The sequence below is a fragment of the Pantherophis guttatus genome, chromosome 1 (assembly GCF_059756535.1).
Source record: "Pantherophis guttatus breed Tessera chromosome 1, ASM5975653v1, whole genome shotgun sequence".
Classification (NCBI taxonomy): domain Eukaryota; kingdom Metazoa; phylum Chordata; class Lepidosauria; order Squamata; family Colubridae; genus Pantherophis; species Pantherophis guttatus.
Window position 1 is genome coordinate 328654263 of NC_142063.1, and position 18813 is coordinate 328673075.

Below are 18813 nucleotides of genomic sequence, written 5' to 3' on the forward strand. Positions count from 1 at the left end.
CGAGAAATCGTTTTTGGCGAAGCGGTTAAGTTGTCGCGAGAGTTCCTATCACCGGTTATAAAATGGATCTAATTCCCGCGAGAGTTGGGAAGTTTCTCCCTTTTTACCTTGAAAGCTGGAGTGTATAGTATAGTGCAGTGTAGTAGTGTAGTAATAATAGTATAGTATAGTATAGTATAGTATAGTATAGTATAGTATAGTATAGTATAGTATAGTATAGTATAGTATAGTATAGTATAGTATAGTATAGTATAGGCAGGAAAGTTTATACCATTTCAGACAAATGGTTATCTAATCTTCTTAAAGACTTCCAGTGTTGGACCATTCACAACTTCTGGAGGCAAGTCGTTCCATTGATTAATTGTTCTGTCAGGAAAATATGTTTAAAGTTCCTTTCGCTTAACCTCACTTTGTCTGAGGCGCTAAGCGTTCCCCAGGAGCGAAATGACTGTTTCATTCCTAGGGGCCTAGGCAGGTGACAGCCGAAGGAAATGAATAAGACGGGTTCCCGAGAGTTTGGGGAAGGAAAAGTACAGCGAGAACTGGGTGGAGCTGGCAATAATGAACCCGGCAGGCTCATTCGATTCTTTCAGCGTTATTTCGTTGCAAAGCCAGACGTTGTGAGAAGGCAATTCTATTCAGAGTTTAAATTAAAAGCCTGCTTTCAATTCTCATTTTGAAACACGTGAGCATGAACGGAGAAACTTTCCTGCCGCTGTGACAAACGTCTAAATCGGAATTACAACGCCAGACAGCCGCACGCGAGCGCTTAAAATCAGCGAAAGAATTCGTTTTCTTTGTTCCATGTAATATTTAAGTATTTGTTACATTTATATCGTCGCCCATCTCAACCTACGTGACTCGGCGGCTTCCCTAAGAATGAAAAAAAAAAGATAAAATAAAAGCCCTTTTAAAACCGGATTTCCCCCCCCCCCCCGCGGGGATAAAAATAAAAAAGGGTCGACAACGGATTTCGCGACGTGACAGGCCTCGCGAGACCGAGTGAGAGTTTTAAAAAAACAAGGCCGTCGAGCGCGAGCCGCCAAATTGTCGCGAGAGCTCGGAGGGTGGCGGGGGGGTGTTTGAAGTCTCGCGGTGCCCTCGCGCTGCCTGGAGGTCGTCGAGGATAAGGAGTATAAAGCCCGCCGAGTCCTTCCTTCCTTTTCTGCCGACGTCTCCCGCCATGTTCTCCCGTCTCACACGATCTGCCTGCGCTGGGCTTCGTAGAGGATTCGGCACCACCTCGCAGGTAGCCAGGAGCGTGGTGGTGGTGGGGAATGCGGAGCAGACGGAGGGCTAGACTCATTCTTTCCGATGGATCCGGAGGGCGGCCCTGTGGCCGGCCTGGTTTAAAGGGATCGCGGGGCTAGGCGTGCCCCACAAGGGCAGCCCCAGCAATCGACTCCCTTGCTGGCGTTCTCGATTGAGGCCTTAGGATTGATTGACTGGGACCTTTTTCCATTTAGAAGAGTCTTTACAGCAAGGACTTCAGCTCCCAGAATTCCCCAGTCAGCCTACTATATATATATATATATATATATATAGTAGGCTGACTGGGGAATTCTGGGCATATATAACTCCATATATATAACTCCATATATATATATATGGAGTTGTAGGCTGGCTGGGGAATTCTGGGCATTGAAATCCATGCACCTCAAAGTCTGTGGAGATTTTCGGTCATCCAGGTCATGATTGTCCCAGAACTGAAGAAGCTTCTTGGAGGAGAAGCGAAACGTCTTCAAAGAAAAACCAGAAAGTCCAGTCGCCTCTTGGGGGAAAAAAAGCACCTTTGGGACACGCACTTCAAAGTTGCTACGTTTGAAAAACACTGGTCTAAAGTGACCTCTACTAATACAGAGACAACGGGAGAGAAACAAAGGTGGGATAAGGGGAAAAATACGTTTGGTCACGATAGGCATTTTAATGTCAGTAAGAGGTGGAAACTGCGCTGCAGAGGAGAAGAGAGACGTTTACCTGGAGTGGGAGAGATCCCTCATTAAATTTTAGGTCTTGTTGTTCCTGCCTAAGTCTTAAGAGGATTTCTGGAATTGGAGCTAAGGTCTTGATAAGGTAGTTCTGGCCAATGGTTCATTCATGTGGATTTTAATTTGTGGTTGATCTCTGTAAGTAGCCGATCAGAAAACGTGAAAGGTGCCTTCATATTTAATAATGGAAATAAGATAATTATTTTGTGAAATTGAGCTTCATTAACATCCCACAAATCCATCAATAGACCAAGTCACAATGTAAACAAGCAAAGCCGAATAATGTATAATAATTCAATGAAACTGTATAATTCAGTGACACTGTAGATCAGAAATCTTTTCCTGATTCTTTTCACACATGCAGGTTTTTTTCTTTTTAATGTTTCATTTCACTTTAGAAGGATTGGTTGATTTTTATTTGACTGTATTACTTTGTGTAGGTCTTAGGGCAAGAAGAACTTTTCATATCTGTTACTAGACATGATGAATTTCAGTTCATAGCTTAATATTTTATTTGGTTTATGCAAATGTTGGAAATATATATCTTTCCTCTGAAGTTGTTCCATAAATCAATGCCCTACTTTCTAGTGTTGCTTCATTTGAGTTTCTGTAAGTGCTAGAATCACAGCTGAATAACTTCTAGAGGGCTGTATATTTCCTGTTTTTTTATCAAGATTATCTTGCCTGATATCTCCTAATGCTGAAGTTAAAGAAATTAACTTGCTCTGCAGTTTCCCAGCTGAGTGATGCATCCCGCCTTTGGCATGCAGTTATTGTTGAATATATTCCTTGCATTTTCTTACTGCTTGCTTAATAGATGTGATATATTGTATAAGGAACAAGGGAGCAAGAATATACTGTACAGATACTATGTCTGGTACATAGATAACTGACCATTTTTAAACCCCTCTTTCTCATTTTCAGATGTAACTTTATGAATTAATATAAAGCCTGTGAGGAAACTTGGATAAAATATTTGAATAAAGATTTAACTTTATTATTTCACAATTGTTGGAAAGGATGCCCAGAAAGTATCACAAATAAGTTGATTTGGTTTAAGTCTAACACTTGGTGTGGTTAGGTTAATGTTCCTGAACTCCCCATATCTTAAAATCTTTGTAAGAGTTAATTTACTTATTTAGGGATTTAGAACTAGCTTTTCATAGGGAGGTGAATAAAATTTTAAGTACTGAAACTTTAAAGACAGATATGACGTCACTGCAGGCAGAAGAACACAGAGTTATCTTGAAAATCTTTCCTCTACCTTTAGTTCATTCCAGTAGCCAATTGCAACACAAGGTTGCATTCACATTTGCAATTGTAACAGAAATGCATTATCAGCAGTGTACCATTAAAAACTCAAATGTCAATATCTGAACTTTCTTCCTTGGTCACAGGATGGAAATCTCCTGTCTCAACATATTTCTCATGATTTCTGATACATTCTTGCAATTGTTCAGATGACAACCCAATCTTTTTTACTAGCCTGATACAGAATTGTATCATTATAAGTTATGGTTTTTGGAAATTCTTAGAGAGTAAGCCATTTTAACAGAATAACAGAGTCAGAAAAGACCTTGGAGGTTTTCTAGTCCAACCCCCTGCTGCGGAAACGCTATATTGCACCATTTCAGATAAGTGGTTGTCCAATCTCTTCTTAAAAACTTCTAGTGTTGGAGCATTTTGGAGGCAAGTTGTTCCACTGATTAATTGTTCTGTCAGGAAATTTCTCCTTAGTTCTAGGTTGCTTCTCTCCTTGATTTTAAATGTAGATAAGAATTTATTGCTCAATTCCAACAAGCATTTAGACTTTTCCTTAAAAATGCTGATGTTCTCTTGTTTGTGCTTGGATTTATATAAGTTAATGTTACCACATTATATTGCTTCAGAAAACAATCTACCGTATTTCTACATTTAGGAGATCGCAGACAGTGTTAAGCATTTAATTGTTCATTCCTAATTCAATAAAGACAACATGAATATGGACATAAAATATATTTTTTGAAGGTGAAGACTCTGAGATACTTTATATTTTATCCCCCAAATAACTGTTTCTTCAATACTTGAGGTGGAAGCTGAGGCAACAAGCTGGCTTTGGTCAGGCCAGCTGCTTCTTAGTGCATACAGGAAGGCAGAATTAATGTTATGAGCAGATTTTGACTAGACTCTCAGAGGCTTCTATACAAGCACTGCTAATCATCTGGCCAGATTAGAGCCAGCTCTATCCTGTCTCTGCTTTTTCCAACAATCAGCTGGTCACAGCTTGCCTCAACCATGCCTCTCCTTGTTGGTTGTGGTGAAGGCAAACGAATGGGACTTTGGAGAGTAAATTCAGGCTAGTTAAAGTGGGGAGATGGAGTAGACCCACGTGGTAGATGTCTACCCACCACAGTGGAATACCATTGTGCTATATGCTGCTCTGCTTGAGTTACCAATTCTGTGCCTAGAGCTGCAGCCAGAGATTTTTACTATTGCCATATTTCACTTTGTCTTCTGCAATTTGATATCTAATCAATTAAAATGTTAAAACACTTTACCATCCTTCCAAAGCTCAGCATATAAGGGATAATGATATAAAAAAATGGAGAAGCTTCTTACAAACAATTCTAGGATGCACATTTGGATCTCTGTGTTTCTTACTTTTTTTTTTTTTTTTTTGCCCTATTCAGAATCATGCTAAAGTGGCCGTACTTGGTGCTTCTGGTGGAATTGGCCAGCCTCTCTCCCTCTTGTTGAAGAACAGCCCCTTAGTCAGGCAACTCAATCTCTATGATATTGCACACACGCCTGGTGTTGCAGCTGACCTCAGCCATATCGAAACAAGAGCTGAAGTGAAAGGTAAGAGATATCTGTTCACTTCAGATATTTTGCTTTATTTTTATAATTTCCTTGTGCGCCACTAAAATTCAGGGAACCTATTAAATGGGCACTGTTGCGATAGTAAAAGCTACTATTGATAGATTTCAACTAGTTATGGATGACAGTAGTCAGAATCTCAATCATGAATTGACTAGTTTCTTCAGTTTGCCTGATTTTAAAAGCTTCCAAAGGCAATCAGATCATATATGCTTTTAAAACAATATATCCTTCTTGGTCACTCATGGGCATCAAGGAAAAGAGATTGATCCTGGCATGCAACCACTGACAGGAAAAAGGTTCCTCATCTGTTAATCTAAAATGAGCTTCCCCTGTATCCTACAATTCAGGATAGGAAGATATCTACTCTTTCATGAAAACTGCAGCTTGGATTATCTTTATTGGATCTTAAATTCTATTAAATTTAGTTCTGAACAAGCACAAATTTATCAGAATCTAAAGCAGTTGGAGACCAGCAAAATTTTTTGTCTTTAATTGTGTGAAAACTAAGACCAGGCTATATAAAAATAGTTAATGACCTTATTTGGTTCTAAAGCTAAATTTATGATTTGTATTACAAGAATGAGATGCTTCATGCATTTGAGGCATTTCCATGACCTTAAGAAATTGAAATCTTTTTACTTTGTTTTATCTATGACTTCTGTTTATCATAGAATCTGTTTTATTGGTGCAATCTGAGCCTGTCATGTCCAGTTTGGAAATTTATATCTCTTGGATGTGAATCAATTTAGGCTTATGCTTGCTTTACATATATACTCTTATGTCTTTTACTGGTTTATCTCCTGTTCCACAAAAATCCTAATCTGGCTATATTTGTGTTCTGTGAGCAATAGGTTATTGGTAATACCATTGAAACTGATTAGGGAAATCAGTTTTAAACTGTCCAGTTTCTTAGGTATTGATAGAAAATTTTGTATTCCAGGTACAAATCTTTCTAAACAAAACAATTATTCCCTATATTAATGTTTTCAATGAATTCCCAGCCAACAGAAGGTTGTAAATATGGTTGCTCATTTCATTGCTTTAGGTTTCCTAGGACCGGAGCAGTTGCCAGATTGCTTAAAGGGCAGTGAAGTTGTAGTAATCCCAGCTGGAGTCCCTAGAAAGCCTGGTAAGTTGTAGTCTGAGAGATTGTAAAAAGATCCAGGTCACATGGAGTCATTGCAAAGAGCATCTAGCCATAATGGATGTTAAGATTTGCCCATATTCTGCAAATTGGGGAAAAAAGAGCTTGTATCTATTTATGCTGCAGTGTTCCTTGTATGCTGCTGTTGAGCTGTTATGTATCTGTTATAAAAGTATTCGGTGAAATTAGAGTAAATCTTAATATGTGCTGCCCTATAAATTAAAGCTTGCAGTATTTTGTCAATTCCTTCCTTATTCTTCAAAACACTACTTTATTTAACCCATTTGAAAGATTTCCCCTCTTCTATCTTGTAGAAGATTTCTCCTTATTTTGTTCCTTTGTCCAACTCCTGGCACTAAATTATTTCCTGTGAATTCTTAGTGCTTCCCATCTCTACAGAACAGCTCTATAAGGATTATAAATCAGCTAGTCATTTAAGAAGGCCTTAGCCTTAGTTTCCTTGGAATTTTTGTCCAGTAGCGATCGTAGCTCTGTTGCTGTGCTTTTTACTGGCTCCATATGACTCTTGAGAGCATTGTATGTGGGGTCAATTGTTTGCAATGTGAACAGGTTGATCCTTCATGAAATTTTTGATATCAACTTCAAGTCTCCTAAAATACATTTAACAATTTGCTGCTGCCAAATGGGGCTCCCAAAGGAGCTGTTGGGCTGGTTAATACCCTAAAAGCCCTCAGCCTGCCTTTTAATTAATTTTAATATTGATTTTTTAATCATTCTTGTCTTTTAAAATTTTATATGCTAGTTTTACGTTTTAATATTTATTTATTTGTACACCACCCAAAATCCCTGTCTGCGGGAGATGGGCAATTTCAAAATTGATAAATACTAAAAAAGTTCTGATGAGATTACTAGTCCTTCAAAATCTGGGGAAAAGTCAGTCTAAAGTCTGAGACATCTTTTTTAGTCATGAAGGAGATTTTTGACTTTCCACTTGACCTTAGATCTGACACTCATCTGAGTGTGGAGATGGGAAGAATGATGGTTTATTCTTCTGTTATAAGAGTATAAATTCTGGCTGCCTCCAAAGGGATATTTGTTAGCAATCTTTTATCAGTCCTGTAAAATGTTTCTTATCCCCGTGATTCAGATGGCTGCTAGAGACCAGAATATCTTGAACGATATTCTTGACGTAGAAGTAACAGCTTTTTTTTTTTTAATTTGATTTATATGCCGCCCTTCTCCGGAGACTCAGGGCGGCTTACAATGTGTTAAGCAATAGCCTTCATACTTTTGTATATTTATACAAAGTCAGCTTATTGCCCCCACAAACTGGGTCCTCAATTTACCTACCTTAGAAAGGATGGAAGGCTGAGTCAACCTTGAGCCTGGTGAGATTCGAACTTGCAGTAATTGCAGACAGCTGGTGTTAATCACAATGCTTTTTAGTCTGAGCCACCAGGCCTTTTGAGTGGGGGGAGCAATTTTAGCTGTACGCTGCAGTATATAGGGAGTGGGGGCATTGATAGTAAATTATGTTGACATATCTGTCAAGTATGATCTGGATGGAGCGCAGAACACTGTTAACAGATTCTTTATGCTAATATACAGGGATGACTCGTGATGACCTGTTCAATACAAATGCTACCATCGTTGCTAACTTGGCAGCTGCTTGTGCCCAGCATTGCCCTAAAGCTCTTATCTGTATTATTGCAAATCCAGTAAGTACATTCCAGCTATGTTCTTTGAGAAGTATCATGCAAATATGTTATGGTTGGCTGCAATGGCTTCATATAAGCCACATAAGTAAAATGTAGACACATTGCTGTCATTTTAAGCACATCTCTGTTTTTACTATAACTGGTGGAAACCAAATGGCCTACTGAGCATTAACCACAGACTCCCCATGTTTCCAAGAGAGCCATATACATAGATTTCCATCACCTCCATGTTAATTCAGATTAGAATCACAGACTACCACATTCCCTGCCACAGAACGGAGAACAGCCAATTACTGAAGTGGTCATTGAGAGGTAACGGATACTAATGGTAGAACTGTTTATGTAGAACTGTTACTTAGGATATATGCAAGGAATTCTATTTGCATGTGTGTGCTACTAAAACAATTGGTGGGGATCTATTCCTTTATATTTTTCTTGTGGTTTCTACTGTAAAGGAAAAGGTGCTGGAATTGAATAAAGATGGATCTGATTTTACATATTGTTTTATGATTGTTTTATCATTTTACATTCAAAATAATATTAAATATATAAACTTGAAATTCTGTTTTAAAACATTTTGGGTGAGAGCTGCTTCAAGGGAAGTTTAAAATATTAGAAAATTAAGATAAAAGACCCCAAAAAGAATGTAGTATATTTAAAATTGAGGCAATAAACTATTTTCATTTTTCAGGTCAATTCCACCATCCCAATTACTTCCGAGATTTTTAAGAAACGTGGTGTATATAATCCTAACACAATTTTTGGTGTCACAACTTTGGACATTGTGAGAGCAAATACATTTGTAGCTGAATTGAAGGTATGTTGGTAGAGTCAGGTTGCAATAAATGGTGTCATTTTCACAGCAAGGCATTTTCCATTGAAATGGATTCTTCTTTCTATCCTCCTGTCAGCTTCAACAAAATTTATTTTTCCAAGCATGACTGTTACAGTATTCTCTTGCTAAAATAAAATTGAGAAGAGGCATAGACATAGAAAAAGTCCAGCAACTACACTTTTTCTCCTTTAGAGCTAATTTATCCCTGTGTATCTTAGGGCACCAATTTCCTGATTAATAGATTTCCTATAATATGATAAGGAACTGGGTCTGCACTGCTACTATAATGGAAAAATTTGCAGCTGGCTGTTTACATAAAGATTCAGGAGACTTTTATCAGTCTGGAAACCAATTAGTACATTTCTATGTGATTTCCTGGATCTGCTCTGGGGGAATTGGGAATTATCCAGAGCAGATTAGGAGTATATCAGTTGTGGGACCATAATAAATTTTCTCTCATTACTAAGTGGTTTTTTTTTTTTTTTGGATATTTTAGTTTCTCCCATTGATTGGTTGACCAAACAGGCATGGTCAAGGAATGTGATTATAAATCAGAATTCATTACCATTTTGGCATATTTCTAAAAGATATTCTCAGGAATGCCGTGCGAGATGCAATCAAAACACAGCTACAGCTGTGTAATCCTACCTTTATTATTGTTATAAATAACAGGTTGAGAGCATTTCTAAAACTCCTTCCTCCTCCTATTTTCCCTACAACAATAACCCTGTGAGGTGTTTGGGGCTGAGAGAGAGTGACTGGCCCAAAGTCACCCAGCTGTCTTTCATGACTAAAGAGGGACTAGAACTACGATCACCTGGTTTCTAGCCTAGTGCCTTAACCATTAGACCAATTTTCATATGAGCTAAGGCAAAGAATAAACTTCATTCTTTGATCTTGAGGGGTCATTGCTTATGCTCAGAAGTTTGTCCCTGTAGGTTCAATAAGGGGCTAAATTTTACATGCTAGTAAAAAATAAATGCTAGCAATCTCAGCAAGTCAAGGACACAGCTTGTTTATGCCTTAGTGTTCCACGCTGTGAATAGGTGGTAATAGCTTACCAGTGTGTGTGGTTTGGTGGGATTTTCCAGCCTTCAACACCCTACCCCATAATGAAATTATATAAATCAGGAATATAATAGTGAATGCCATCTAAAATTATTGCTGATCTCTTAATACATGCTTAATCTTTCAGTTTCAACAGCATTGATGCTATTCCCTGACTAACAAACTGTGAAGGAGGCTAAGAGTTGTCCCAAAGGTGCTTTTTAAAGAGGCAACTGAACTTTCTGGTTTTTCTTTGAAGATGTTTTGCTTCTCATCCAAGAGCTGAAGAAGTCCAGTTGCCTCTTGAAAAAGCACCTTTGGGACAACCATGACCTGGATGACTGAGAATCTCCATAGACATTGAGGCTAATAGTTGTTCCTCTGGAATCTCTGGGATCTTGCTAGCTAAAAAGGCTTAGTGAGCAGTAGAAAACTTGTCCTCTCAAAAGCCAAGCTGTGAAAAACTGGTTCCTGGCCAACTGCAAACCACATCTGTCTGTTTGTGCAGGACAGTATGTCCTCTTGTCACCTTGGCATTAGGCTTGCTAGGATCATAAATAGACTTCCCATGACATGGTTCTGGTTTACTCCTTTTGGTTTGGCTGCATGACAATCATTTCCAGAATTAGTCTGCATTATTCTACTGTCAGGACGTAAAGAAGAAACAGCCAAAGAATCTCTGTTTTCTGACCACATTTGGACCAACCACATTGTTAAATTGTTGCAGAGATGCCCAGCTACAAAACAGCAGTTCATCTCTCTTAGTATTACATGGCTAGAATACCTCTAAAATATCCTAAGCAGTTTGCAAATGTTACTTCTTCCTGTTGCAAATCATAGAAACAGCCTGGCTGATTGCAGCCTGTCCGGATTTTTCAGTAACTCAGAGTTGAGTTGCAAGAAGCAGCACCTGGAGGCCCACCAGCATCCCATTTGTGTTCCTAAAGCTCCCCAAAGTCAAAGTCAACGGGACTAAAAATGTTAGCTATTTTTGTTTAATTTGGGAATATTGAAGTGTACAATGAAAAAAAGGCTTAACATTTCCATTTTACCATTAAGCCTCTTGGCTTAAGTGAAGTGCATCTCTCAGCATGACATGCAAAGCCCTGGTATGGCCCTCGAGGTAACAAGCTGTATGTTTTTAAATTGAGGGGGAAAAAATCCAGGTCAGAACACAGTTGGAACTGAGAACCTAAACAGTGTAAGTGTTTGAATTCCAATTTCTCTGACAAAAAAAGTAAAAGGAAGATTTATAAACTATATATCCTCTTCTTACATTTTTCATTGTCCAATTTTTTCTGTTTTGTGAGGAGTGGGAGGTTTTACTGTTAAATTATGCACATTGTGTTTACCTGTGATCCACCCAGCTTGGGGCAGAGCTGAGTTCCAAATATATCTTGAAAGTTGCCGTTTCCACAGGGCTTGGATCCAGCTCGTGTCAATGTTCCTGTGATCGGTGGCCATGCAGGGAAGACCATCATCCCCCTGATTTCACAGGTGTGTGCTACAATTACATTTCTCTGAGTAGCTCTGTGTTCAAACATGTGAAAATAGCCTAATTTTGAGGTTTGAAATATATCTTTCAACTGAAGCTGGCAAGGTTCTTTCTCAGTGCCTGGAAGCTGTGTGGGTTTGGACAGGGAGGAACCATCTCTGGGTCAATCTTACCAACATTGAGTGGCTGTGATTGTTTGGAGTGCCCAGGTCTGGGCTATTCCAGCTTTGAGCTTGAGTGCACTTTGCCATTCCAGGAAGATGCACAATTTGGGGGTCCTTCTGGAGTCATAGCACCTGCTGAATGAGCAGATGGCATCTGTGACTATGAAGGCTCAGATGATGTGCCAGTTGCACCCTTTCCTAGATCAGAGGCCCCTTCAGTCACTTACCCTGATCGCCTCATGGCTGGACTACTCCTTTGTACCCTACATGGGTTGCTCTTGAAGAACCATTGGAAGCTTCAGCTGGTCCAGAATGTTAACAGTACAGACAGTCATGAGTATGCCTTCTTATTTTAAAGGACTACTACTCTCTTTTGGAAAACTAACTGCTGAACCCCTTCCTCAGGTCTTTGCACCATTGATCAGGTTGTTTTCATTTAGAAGGAATCTGTCAGATGCTTTATTCTGGAAAGTTGGAGGAGGATAATTGAGAAATGGTGGAGTAGAAGATTTGGGTTCCACAATCCTTTTCCTGACAGAATCCACTGCTCTTGGAATACAAATATATGACTGTTGACTTGAAGGCTGGGTCTGCAATATAAGCTAATACAGATCTGATTCTTGATTGGTGTATCACTAAGGGATGGAGAAAGAAGCTTCAGTTCTGCTGTTGAAAGTTCCTGTTCAAAACCCAATAATATAAGTGTATGATAGAGAATAAGATAAATCCTGTGTTCTTTTCCTATTGCAGTGCACACCAAAGGTGGATTTTCCTGAAGCTCAGCTGGTGACCCTCATTGAAAGGATTCAGGAAGCTGGAACTGAAGTTGTCAAAGCAAAAGCAGGCGCAGGTTAGTTTGTGGAATATTTCCCCTCTACCTGGAGTACAGGTGAGCTTTTCTGGTATGTAATTGCAAGAAACCACGACACCTTAATAATGAGAAATTGGGGGGTTAGATCAGGGGTGAAATGCTCCCAGTTCGGACCGGATCGCTTGATCCAGTAGCGATGGAGGCGGATGGTTCGGAGAACCGGTAGCAAAAATCCCTGCAGCACCCCCCCCCCCACCCCATGCCCAGCTGAGCCGTGCAATCATCAGAGGCTTTTTTTTTAATTTTTAAAAGCATTTTTTCTACAACCTCTTTGGCCGAAAAAATGCTTTTAAAAGAAAAAAAAAGCCTCTGATGATTGTGCGGCTCAGCTGGAATTGTCAGAGGCTTTTAAAAGCATTTTTTTTTTACAATCTCTTTTGCCAAAGAGGTTGTAGAAAAAAAAATTTGTAAAAGAAGAAAAAGCCTCTGCCGATTAGGCAACTCAGCTGGGATCGTCAGAGGCTTTAAAAGCATTTTTTTTTTACAATCTCTTTTGCCAAAGAGGTTGTAGAAAAAAAAATTTGTAAAAGAAGAAAAAGCCTCTGCCGATTAGGCAACTCAGCTGGGATCGTCAGAGGCTTTAAAAGCATTTTTTTTTTACAATCTCTTTTGCCAAAGAGGTTGTAGAAAAAAAAATTTGTAAAAGAAGAAAAAGCCTCTGCCGATTAGGCAACTCAGCTGGGATCGTCAGAGGCTTTAAAAGCATTTTTTTTACAACCTCTTCGGCTGAAGAGAAAAAGTGCTTTTAAAAGTAAAAAAAAAAAAAGTTGGCCACGCCCACCCAGTCACATTACAACCCCCACCACCAAGCCACGCCCACAGAACCGGTAATAACAAATTTTACATTTCACCACTGGGTTAGATTCCATAGCTACAGTCATCTTCTTGCTTGTATCAGCACTTTCCCCATCTTCCTCTCATAAGGGTTGTCCGCACAAAGGATTGGTTCCTCATTTGTGATCTCCTGGGTCAGCCTCATCTCAGGGCTCTCCATGGCTTTCTTGTGACCACCTTTTTCAGAGTAATTTGTTTGGCTGGTAATGGAAGGAGTTTATCGAATAGCTCCTATTGCCGGGCCTGGGGATTTGAGTGTGTTTGTAAACCCCGGCAATGGTCGTACCACAGTATTGTTATTTTTACCTTGGCTGCATTTTTTCCATGTGTATGTTTTAGTGTTTTATATTTTGATGTTATTTTTAATTATTACCAATTGTCCAGGGCCATGAATTTGAAGTAGACTGCCATATTAATAGGCATAATGAACGAATAAGTAAATCAGATGAAATGGTTTCTGTATTTCCCAAGCCCTTTTATAATCTTGATTTTGCTGCTGGGTGTTCAGGCTGCACGAACCCCTCCCCCCCAACTACTTATGACCTGGTTTTGAAGAGCCTTGGTAGTACAGTGGTCTAAGGCACCCTGTTATTAAGCTGGTTATTAAGACCAGCTGCCTGCAATTACTGCAGGTTCGAATCTCGCCAGGCTCAAGGTTGACTCAGCCTTCCATCCTTTCTAAGGTAGGTAAATTGAGGACCCAGTTGTGAGGGCAATAAGCTGACCTTGTATAAATATACAAAAGGATGAAGGCTATTGCTGAGCACATTGTAAGCCGCCCTGAGTCTCCGGAGAAGGGCGGCATATAAATCAAATAAAAAAAAAAAAAGTTCTGATGGTTGCCCACACTCATGAAACATGATTGCATTTGGGGTGCTTGGCAAGTGGCCTGCATTTATACTCTTTGCAGTATCCCACACGATCATGATTTATGACATTTTTGGGGAAAACCAGCAATTATTTCCAGTTTCTAGCAAAAACTGGCCCATAGTAAAATATGGGTTTGCTTAATGAATGTTGCAAAAAAAAAAAAAAGTAAAATTTGATTGGTCATGTAATGACCCGCTTTATGACTGGCACTTCTTACAACTGTAATGACCAGACTCAATTACAGTTGTAAGTCAAGGACTACCTACACATATATACACCAAATCATATGTACATACATACCAAGATCCCTGCTTAACAGTTGAAACTATGGAACACAAGGGCAACCTGCATCCCTAAGTGAGGCTTATTTCTTGCTGCAAATGGATCCCTGCCTTGAATTTCCATTGCCCACCCACCCAGGCATGCACAATGCCAGTCATTAGCAGTTGATCATTTCAGTATAAAAGCCAATGCTGTTTTTAACTGTGCTGCTTCAGTTGAATTAAGCTTTCATGTCCTTGATTTCTTAGGGCTTGCTAATTAGATTTTTCCTGTCCTGCCACAACTCTTGGGGAGGCTGACAAAAGCTCTCTGCTTATAATGTGGGCAAAGGCGTACTTCTCTTCATTTTTTCAAATTTCAGGGCAGCTGACAATTAGACCCAAGTACTAGTCTTGAGGGATAGTAAAGAAACAGGTTCCCTGCTGCTATTTTTCAGGATAATATGCTGTCTTTGGAAAGCGGTGTCTGACTAGCTTTTGTTCCCTTTTGTGAAGTGTCTAATGCAAGGGTGTCAAACTCGATTTCATTAAGGGCCGCATCAGGGTTGTGTTTGATCTCGTGGGCCAGGGTGAGTGTGGCCAGGGTGGGTGTGGGGAGTGCCTGTGGCGGCTTGAGCACTGTGCCAGCGAAAATGGGCTCCCAAGCTCTGTTTTTGGCTGCGATGGCTTCCTGCAACCCTCTGCCAGCAAAAATGGAGCTCAGTGGGGGCCCACCAGAGCTCCGTTTTCACTGGCAGAGGCACTGAGGGCCAGTCCTTCGTTCTTTCCAGGGCAGTTCCGCGGGCCAGATCTAAGCATCCCGTGGGCCGGATCCGACCCCCGGGCCTTGAGTTTGACACTCCTGGTCTAATGTGTACCACGCTACAGAAATTAAGAACAAGTCAGTCTCTGCCTTTAGGTTTATAAACTAAACATAATAGAAAAGAAACGGGAAAGGAGAATACAGAATAACAAAGTTGTAGGGGAGCTTGGAGATCATCTAGTCCAAACCCTTGCTCAAGGAGGAGACCCTATACCATTCTGGACAAATGGCTGTCCAATCTTTTCTTAAAAACCTCTAGTGATGGAGTACCCACAACCTTTGGAAGCATTCTGCTCCACTGATTAATTGTTCTCAATGTATGAGACCTTATTACTCAGTCTTTATTTGAAACTGTTTAGAAAAGGATGGAGCCAAAAAGTTATCTCTCAGCCAAGATGACAGATACAATCTTGTTAGCCATCCTCCTCTACCAAAAAACCCCTCAACAACAAATAAGGAAGCAGAAAACAGTTCACGGTGTTGAAATCTCAAGTACCGTAGTTCTCTAGGATGGATCAACTTTATTGTTTCCATAATATAGATGGACAACTGAGACTAGTGGAACAGGCTAATAGGTGTCATCATTTACTCTTGTATGGGCTGCTTTGATTCTTAGGCAAACTAATGAGAGCATTATACCTAATATATTATACCTAAATGTATTTCAGTGATTTAAATGAAATGACTATTATTAGATTTGTATTGGGAAAACCTATAGGAAACCCCACAGAAGGAATCCTCCTCTTTTATTCCAACAGGTTCAGCTACGTTGTCCATGGCCTATGCTGGCGCCCGGTTTGTCTTCTCAGTCCTAGATGCTGTGAATGGAAAAGAAGGTGTCATTGAATGTGCCTTCGTCCGATCAGAGGAAACAGAATGTCCTTACTTTTCAACACCACTGCTACTTGGGGTACATAATCTGGGCAGCTCTTAATTTAATTTGCTTTATGTATGATTGTCTGCTAGTGATGTAATTGTTAACCACTTTACCTTTTAAGAAAAAAAACCTCCCAGTGGTACATAATTAATGAAAGCAATCTTATCTATAAATCAGCATTCAAATAAATAGCAGAGCAGCAAGACGGCAAACTATAGTAACATTAATCAAAAAATAGACTATGCCAGACCTTTTTTAATAGGTAACATTAAATAACATGGGGAACATGCCTGTTTCTATTCCACAGGAATAGATTTTCACAGTATTGGCTGCTGTGGAGCTGCTCTTGCCTGATATTTGTTATTTGCACTTGTTTTAAAAGGCACCCCAAAGGGGTTTATTTTATTTCTGCCCTGCTTTTCTGCTCTGCAGAGTACTCGGGATACTTAGCAAGAATACATTAAAATTGATACTAAAACAAATGAACTGTTAAAAGCCTGTCAAAAAAAGAGAAAAAGAGAGTTGGACTTCCAACAGTTCCAAGATGATGAATTTGATAGCCTGAGATCGGTGTAGGAGGAAGCCTTCCTCCTACAGGAGGGATCCCTTAGATCTAGTGGGTTTCAACTAGTATGTAAACTATTGGTGGGACCTAGGGGTTGTCTAATTGATAAACAGCCATTAGAACCCCAGTCTGTAAACTTACATATACTAATGGTGGCTGTAATATCCTTGAAAAAAAGTGGACTTTTTGTTTTTGCTGGAGTAGACTCTGGTTCTTTGACTGTGACTGACGGGAGTTAAGATATCAAGCCCTAAGACTAAGGTCCTGTAACAATGGCCAGTAACAAATGATCTTGATAATGTTTGAGGTGATGACCTTTAAAAGTAGGTCCCTTGATTTGCAGAGGCAGTTTTCTGTCAATCAGGCCCTTGGCTAATCAAGCTTCCAAAGTCCATGTTAGTACTTATTAAATTGAAACCAGCCCTCTAATCGGTAGCCTATGTAGGGTAAATACATGATGAGCTGGAGCTCTAATAGCTCCGAGGCAGTTATCCAGTGGACAAATGTACACAGTGGACAATTAGCCCTTGATAGTGTAAGAATCTAGTCAAATAATAGTAATAGTGGGACAAGTCAGGCCAGAGTATTAGTTAACAGCAGTTCATTTGTAGGCTATTAGCATACATCACTGACACAAGTTTTTATCAAGAGCCTTCTTTTAAATATGGCTCAGCTAATTCGACCTATTTTGAAATTTGGGAATAGTCTATATGTTTTCTGGCTCCCAGGAGTTAATTATTTTCCAGTGAAAAGTTGTGCTTGCTGTTAATGTCTTACTACTGTGTGCTAACTTTCAATCTTCCTGTCCCTGCTCTCAGAAAAACGGTATTGAGAAAAACTTGGGTATTGGCAAGATCACTCCTTTTGAAGAGAAGATGGTGGCCGGGGCCATTGCAGAGCTGAAAGCTTCCATCAAGAAAGGTGAAGATTTTGCCAAGAGCATGAAGTGAAGCTTCAATGACGAAAGAGAACTGCTGTCCCCTTAATTTATTTAAGGTGCATCATGTCACTTTAAAGGCTTCTGGAGACAAAAGTAATAATTTTTGCCCAAAGGCCCGATATTGACTTGCCCTCTAATCTATCAATTGGAATTCTGTTCTTCAATTAAAAAAAAAACTTATTTTTTTCCAGGGTATTCCCTGAGTATTTTGTGTTTTGGTCATAATTTGTGTGTACGTCTCTGAATTATGGTTAACCTGAACTGCCTGGCAGAGATTGGAGGGAAGGGATTCATAGACGGATGACAATTCAGATAAAATTAGCTAACGCATGTCATGCTGTTTCTATTGTTGCTAGTCGCGAAGTCATGTCCGACCCATCGCGACCCCATGGACAGTGTTCCTCCAGGCCTTCCTGTCCTCTACCATCCCCCGGAGTCCATTTAAGCTCACACCAATTGTTTCAGTGACTCCATCCAGCCACTTTGTTCTCTGCTGTCCCCTTCTTCTTTTGCTCTCAATCGTTCCCAGCATTAGGCTCTTCTCCAGTGAGTCCTTCCTTCTCATTAAGTGGCCAAAGTATTTCAGTTTCATCTTCAGGATCTGGCCTTCTAAAGAGCAGTCAGGGTTGATATCCTCTAGGACTGACCGGTTTGATCACCTTGCAGTCCAAGGGACTCGCAAGAGTTTTCTCCAGCACCTAGTGCTGTTTCTAGGCAGTTATAATTCCAGGTTATAGGAAAATGAGCTGAATTTTTAAAATGCTCATGTGGCCATAAGGAAACATGTCACAAAGTTGAGAATGAATACCGGTAATTGAGGACCCGGTGAAGTATATCATTACTCTAAGCTACTTATAATCAATCTGTACTGGCATCCTAACACCCATATCTTGGGGAAAATCCATGCTTACAATCCTGAATTTCCTATCGAAATGTTCCTATTGAAATAACATTTTATAAAATAATTTACTCTTGTGCAGGAGTTAGGAAAGCTCATGGTTAGTCAAGCTCCCCGGCTGTTGAGATGCAAATTGATTAGTGTCCAACCTTGGCAATCTAAGATTAGTGGACTTCAGCTCCCAGAATTCCCTAGCCAGCCATGGACTGGATGGATTAGATGGAAAGAGTATATAAACCACTCAGAGTTACTTTTGAGTGAGTTAGGTGGCTTAATGAATTTGTTTAATAAATAAATATTGTTGGAGAAGAATTTGAAAGGTAAGATGCAGTGCCAAATTAGTCATTTTTCTTTTAATTGTTGGCAGACTTGCAGCATCTTTTATTCCCTTAAAAACTAGGTAGCTGCTTTCCAGAAATTCCTCCTGATTCATTCTCCATTTCCTCAGATTAATTTTTTCCCCAGGATTGGATCTCCTTGAAGCCTGACTCTGGGCTTAATTCAAGGGAACTCCATTTGTTTGTTTGTTTGTTTGTTTGTTTTATTTCTATACCGCCTTTCTCCCGTAGGACTCAAGGCGGTGTACAGTCAAGAAAAATATAGATACACAAACATCATAAAATTGCTAATTAAAATTATTATTATAACATAGTTTGGCCCAATT

At 39.7% G+C, this 18813-nt stretch overlaps 1 protein-coding gene across 1 annotated transcript; it reads left to right on the forward strand.

Annotated features, from left to right (window-relative positions):
* The first annotated feature begins 228 nt into the window (after positions 1 to 228).
* On the forward strand, positions 229 to 17457 carry MDH2 (malate dehydrogenase 2). The gene is made up of 9 exons (XM_060693159.2): positions 229 to 1249; positions 4658 to 4826; positions 5893 to 5976; positions 7561 to 7670; positions 8362 to 8487; positions 10972 to 11049; positions 11962 to 12061; positions 15628 to 15779; positions 17130 to 17457. The coding sequence occupies exons 1-9, from the start codon at positions 1184 to 1186 to the stop codon at positions 17259 to 17261; spliced, it is 1017 nt and encodes a 338-aa protein (XP_060549142.1). The 5' UTR covers positions 229 to 1183; the 3' UTR covers positions 17262 to 17457.
* The last annotated feature ends 1356 nt before the right edge of the window (positions 17458 to 18813 follow it).

Coding starts and splice junctions, on each gene's coding strand:
- MDH2 (XM_060693159.2), top strand. CDS start 1,184: ATGTTCTCCCGTCTCACACGATCTGCCTGCGCTGGGCTTCGTAGAGGA. Junction 4,827..5,892: donor AACAAGAGCTGAAGTGAAAG/GTAAGAGATATC, acceptor TCATTGCTTTAG/GTTTCCTAGGACCGGAGCAG. Junction 12,062..15,627: donor CAAAGCAAAAGCAGGCGCAG/GTTAGTTTGTGG, acceptor TTATTCCAACAG/GTTCAGCTACGTTGTCCATG.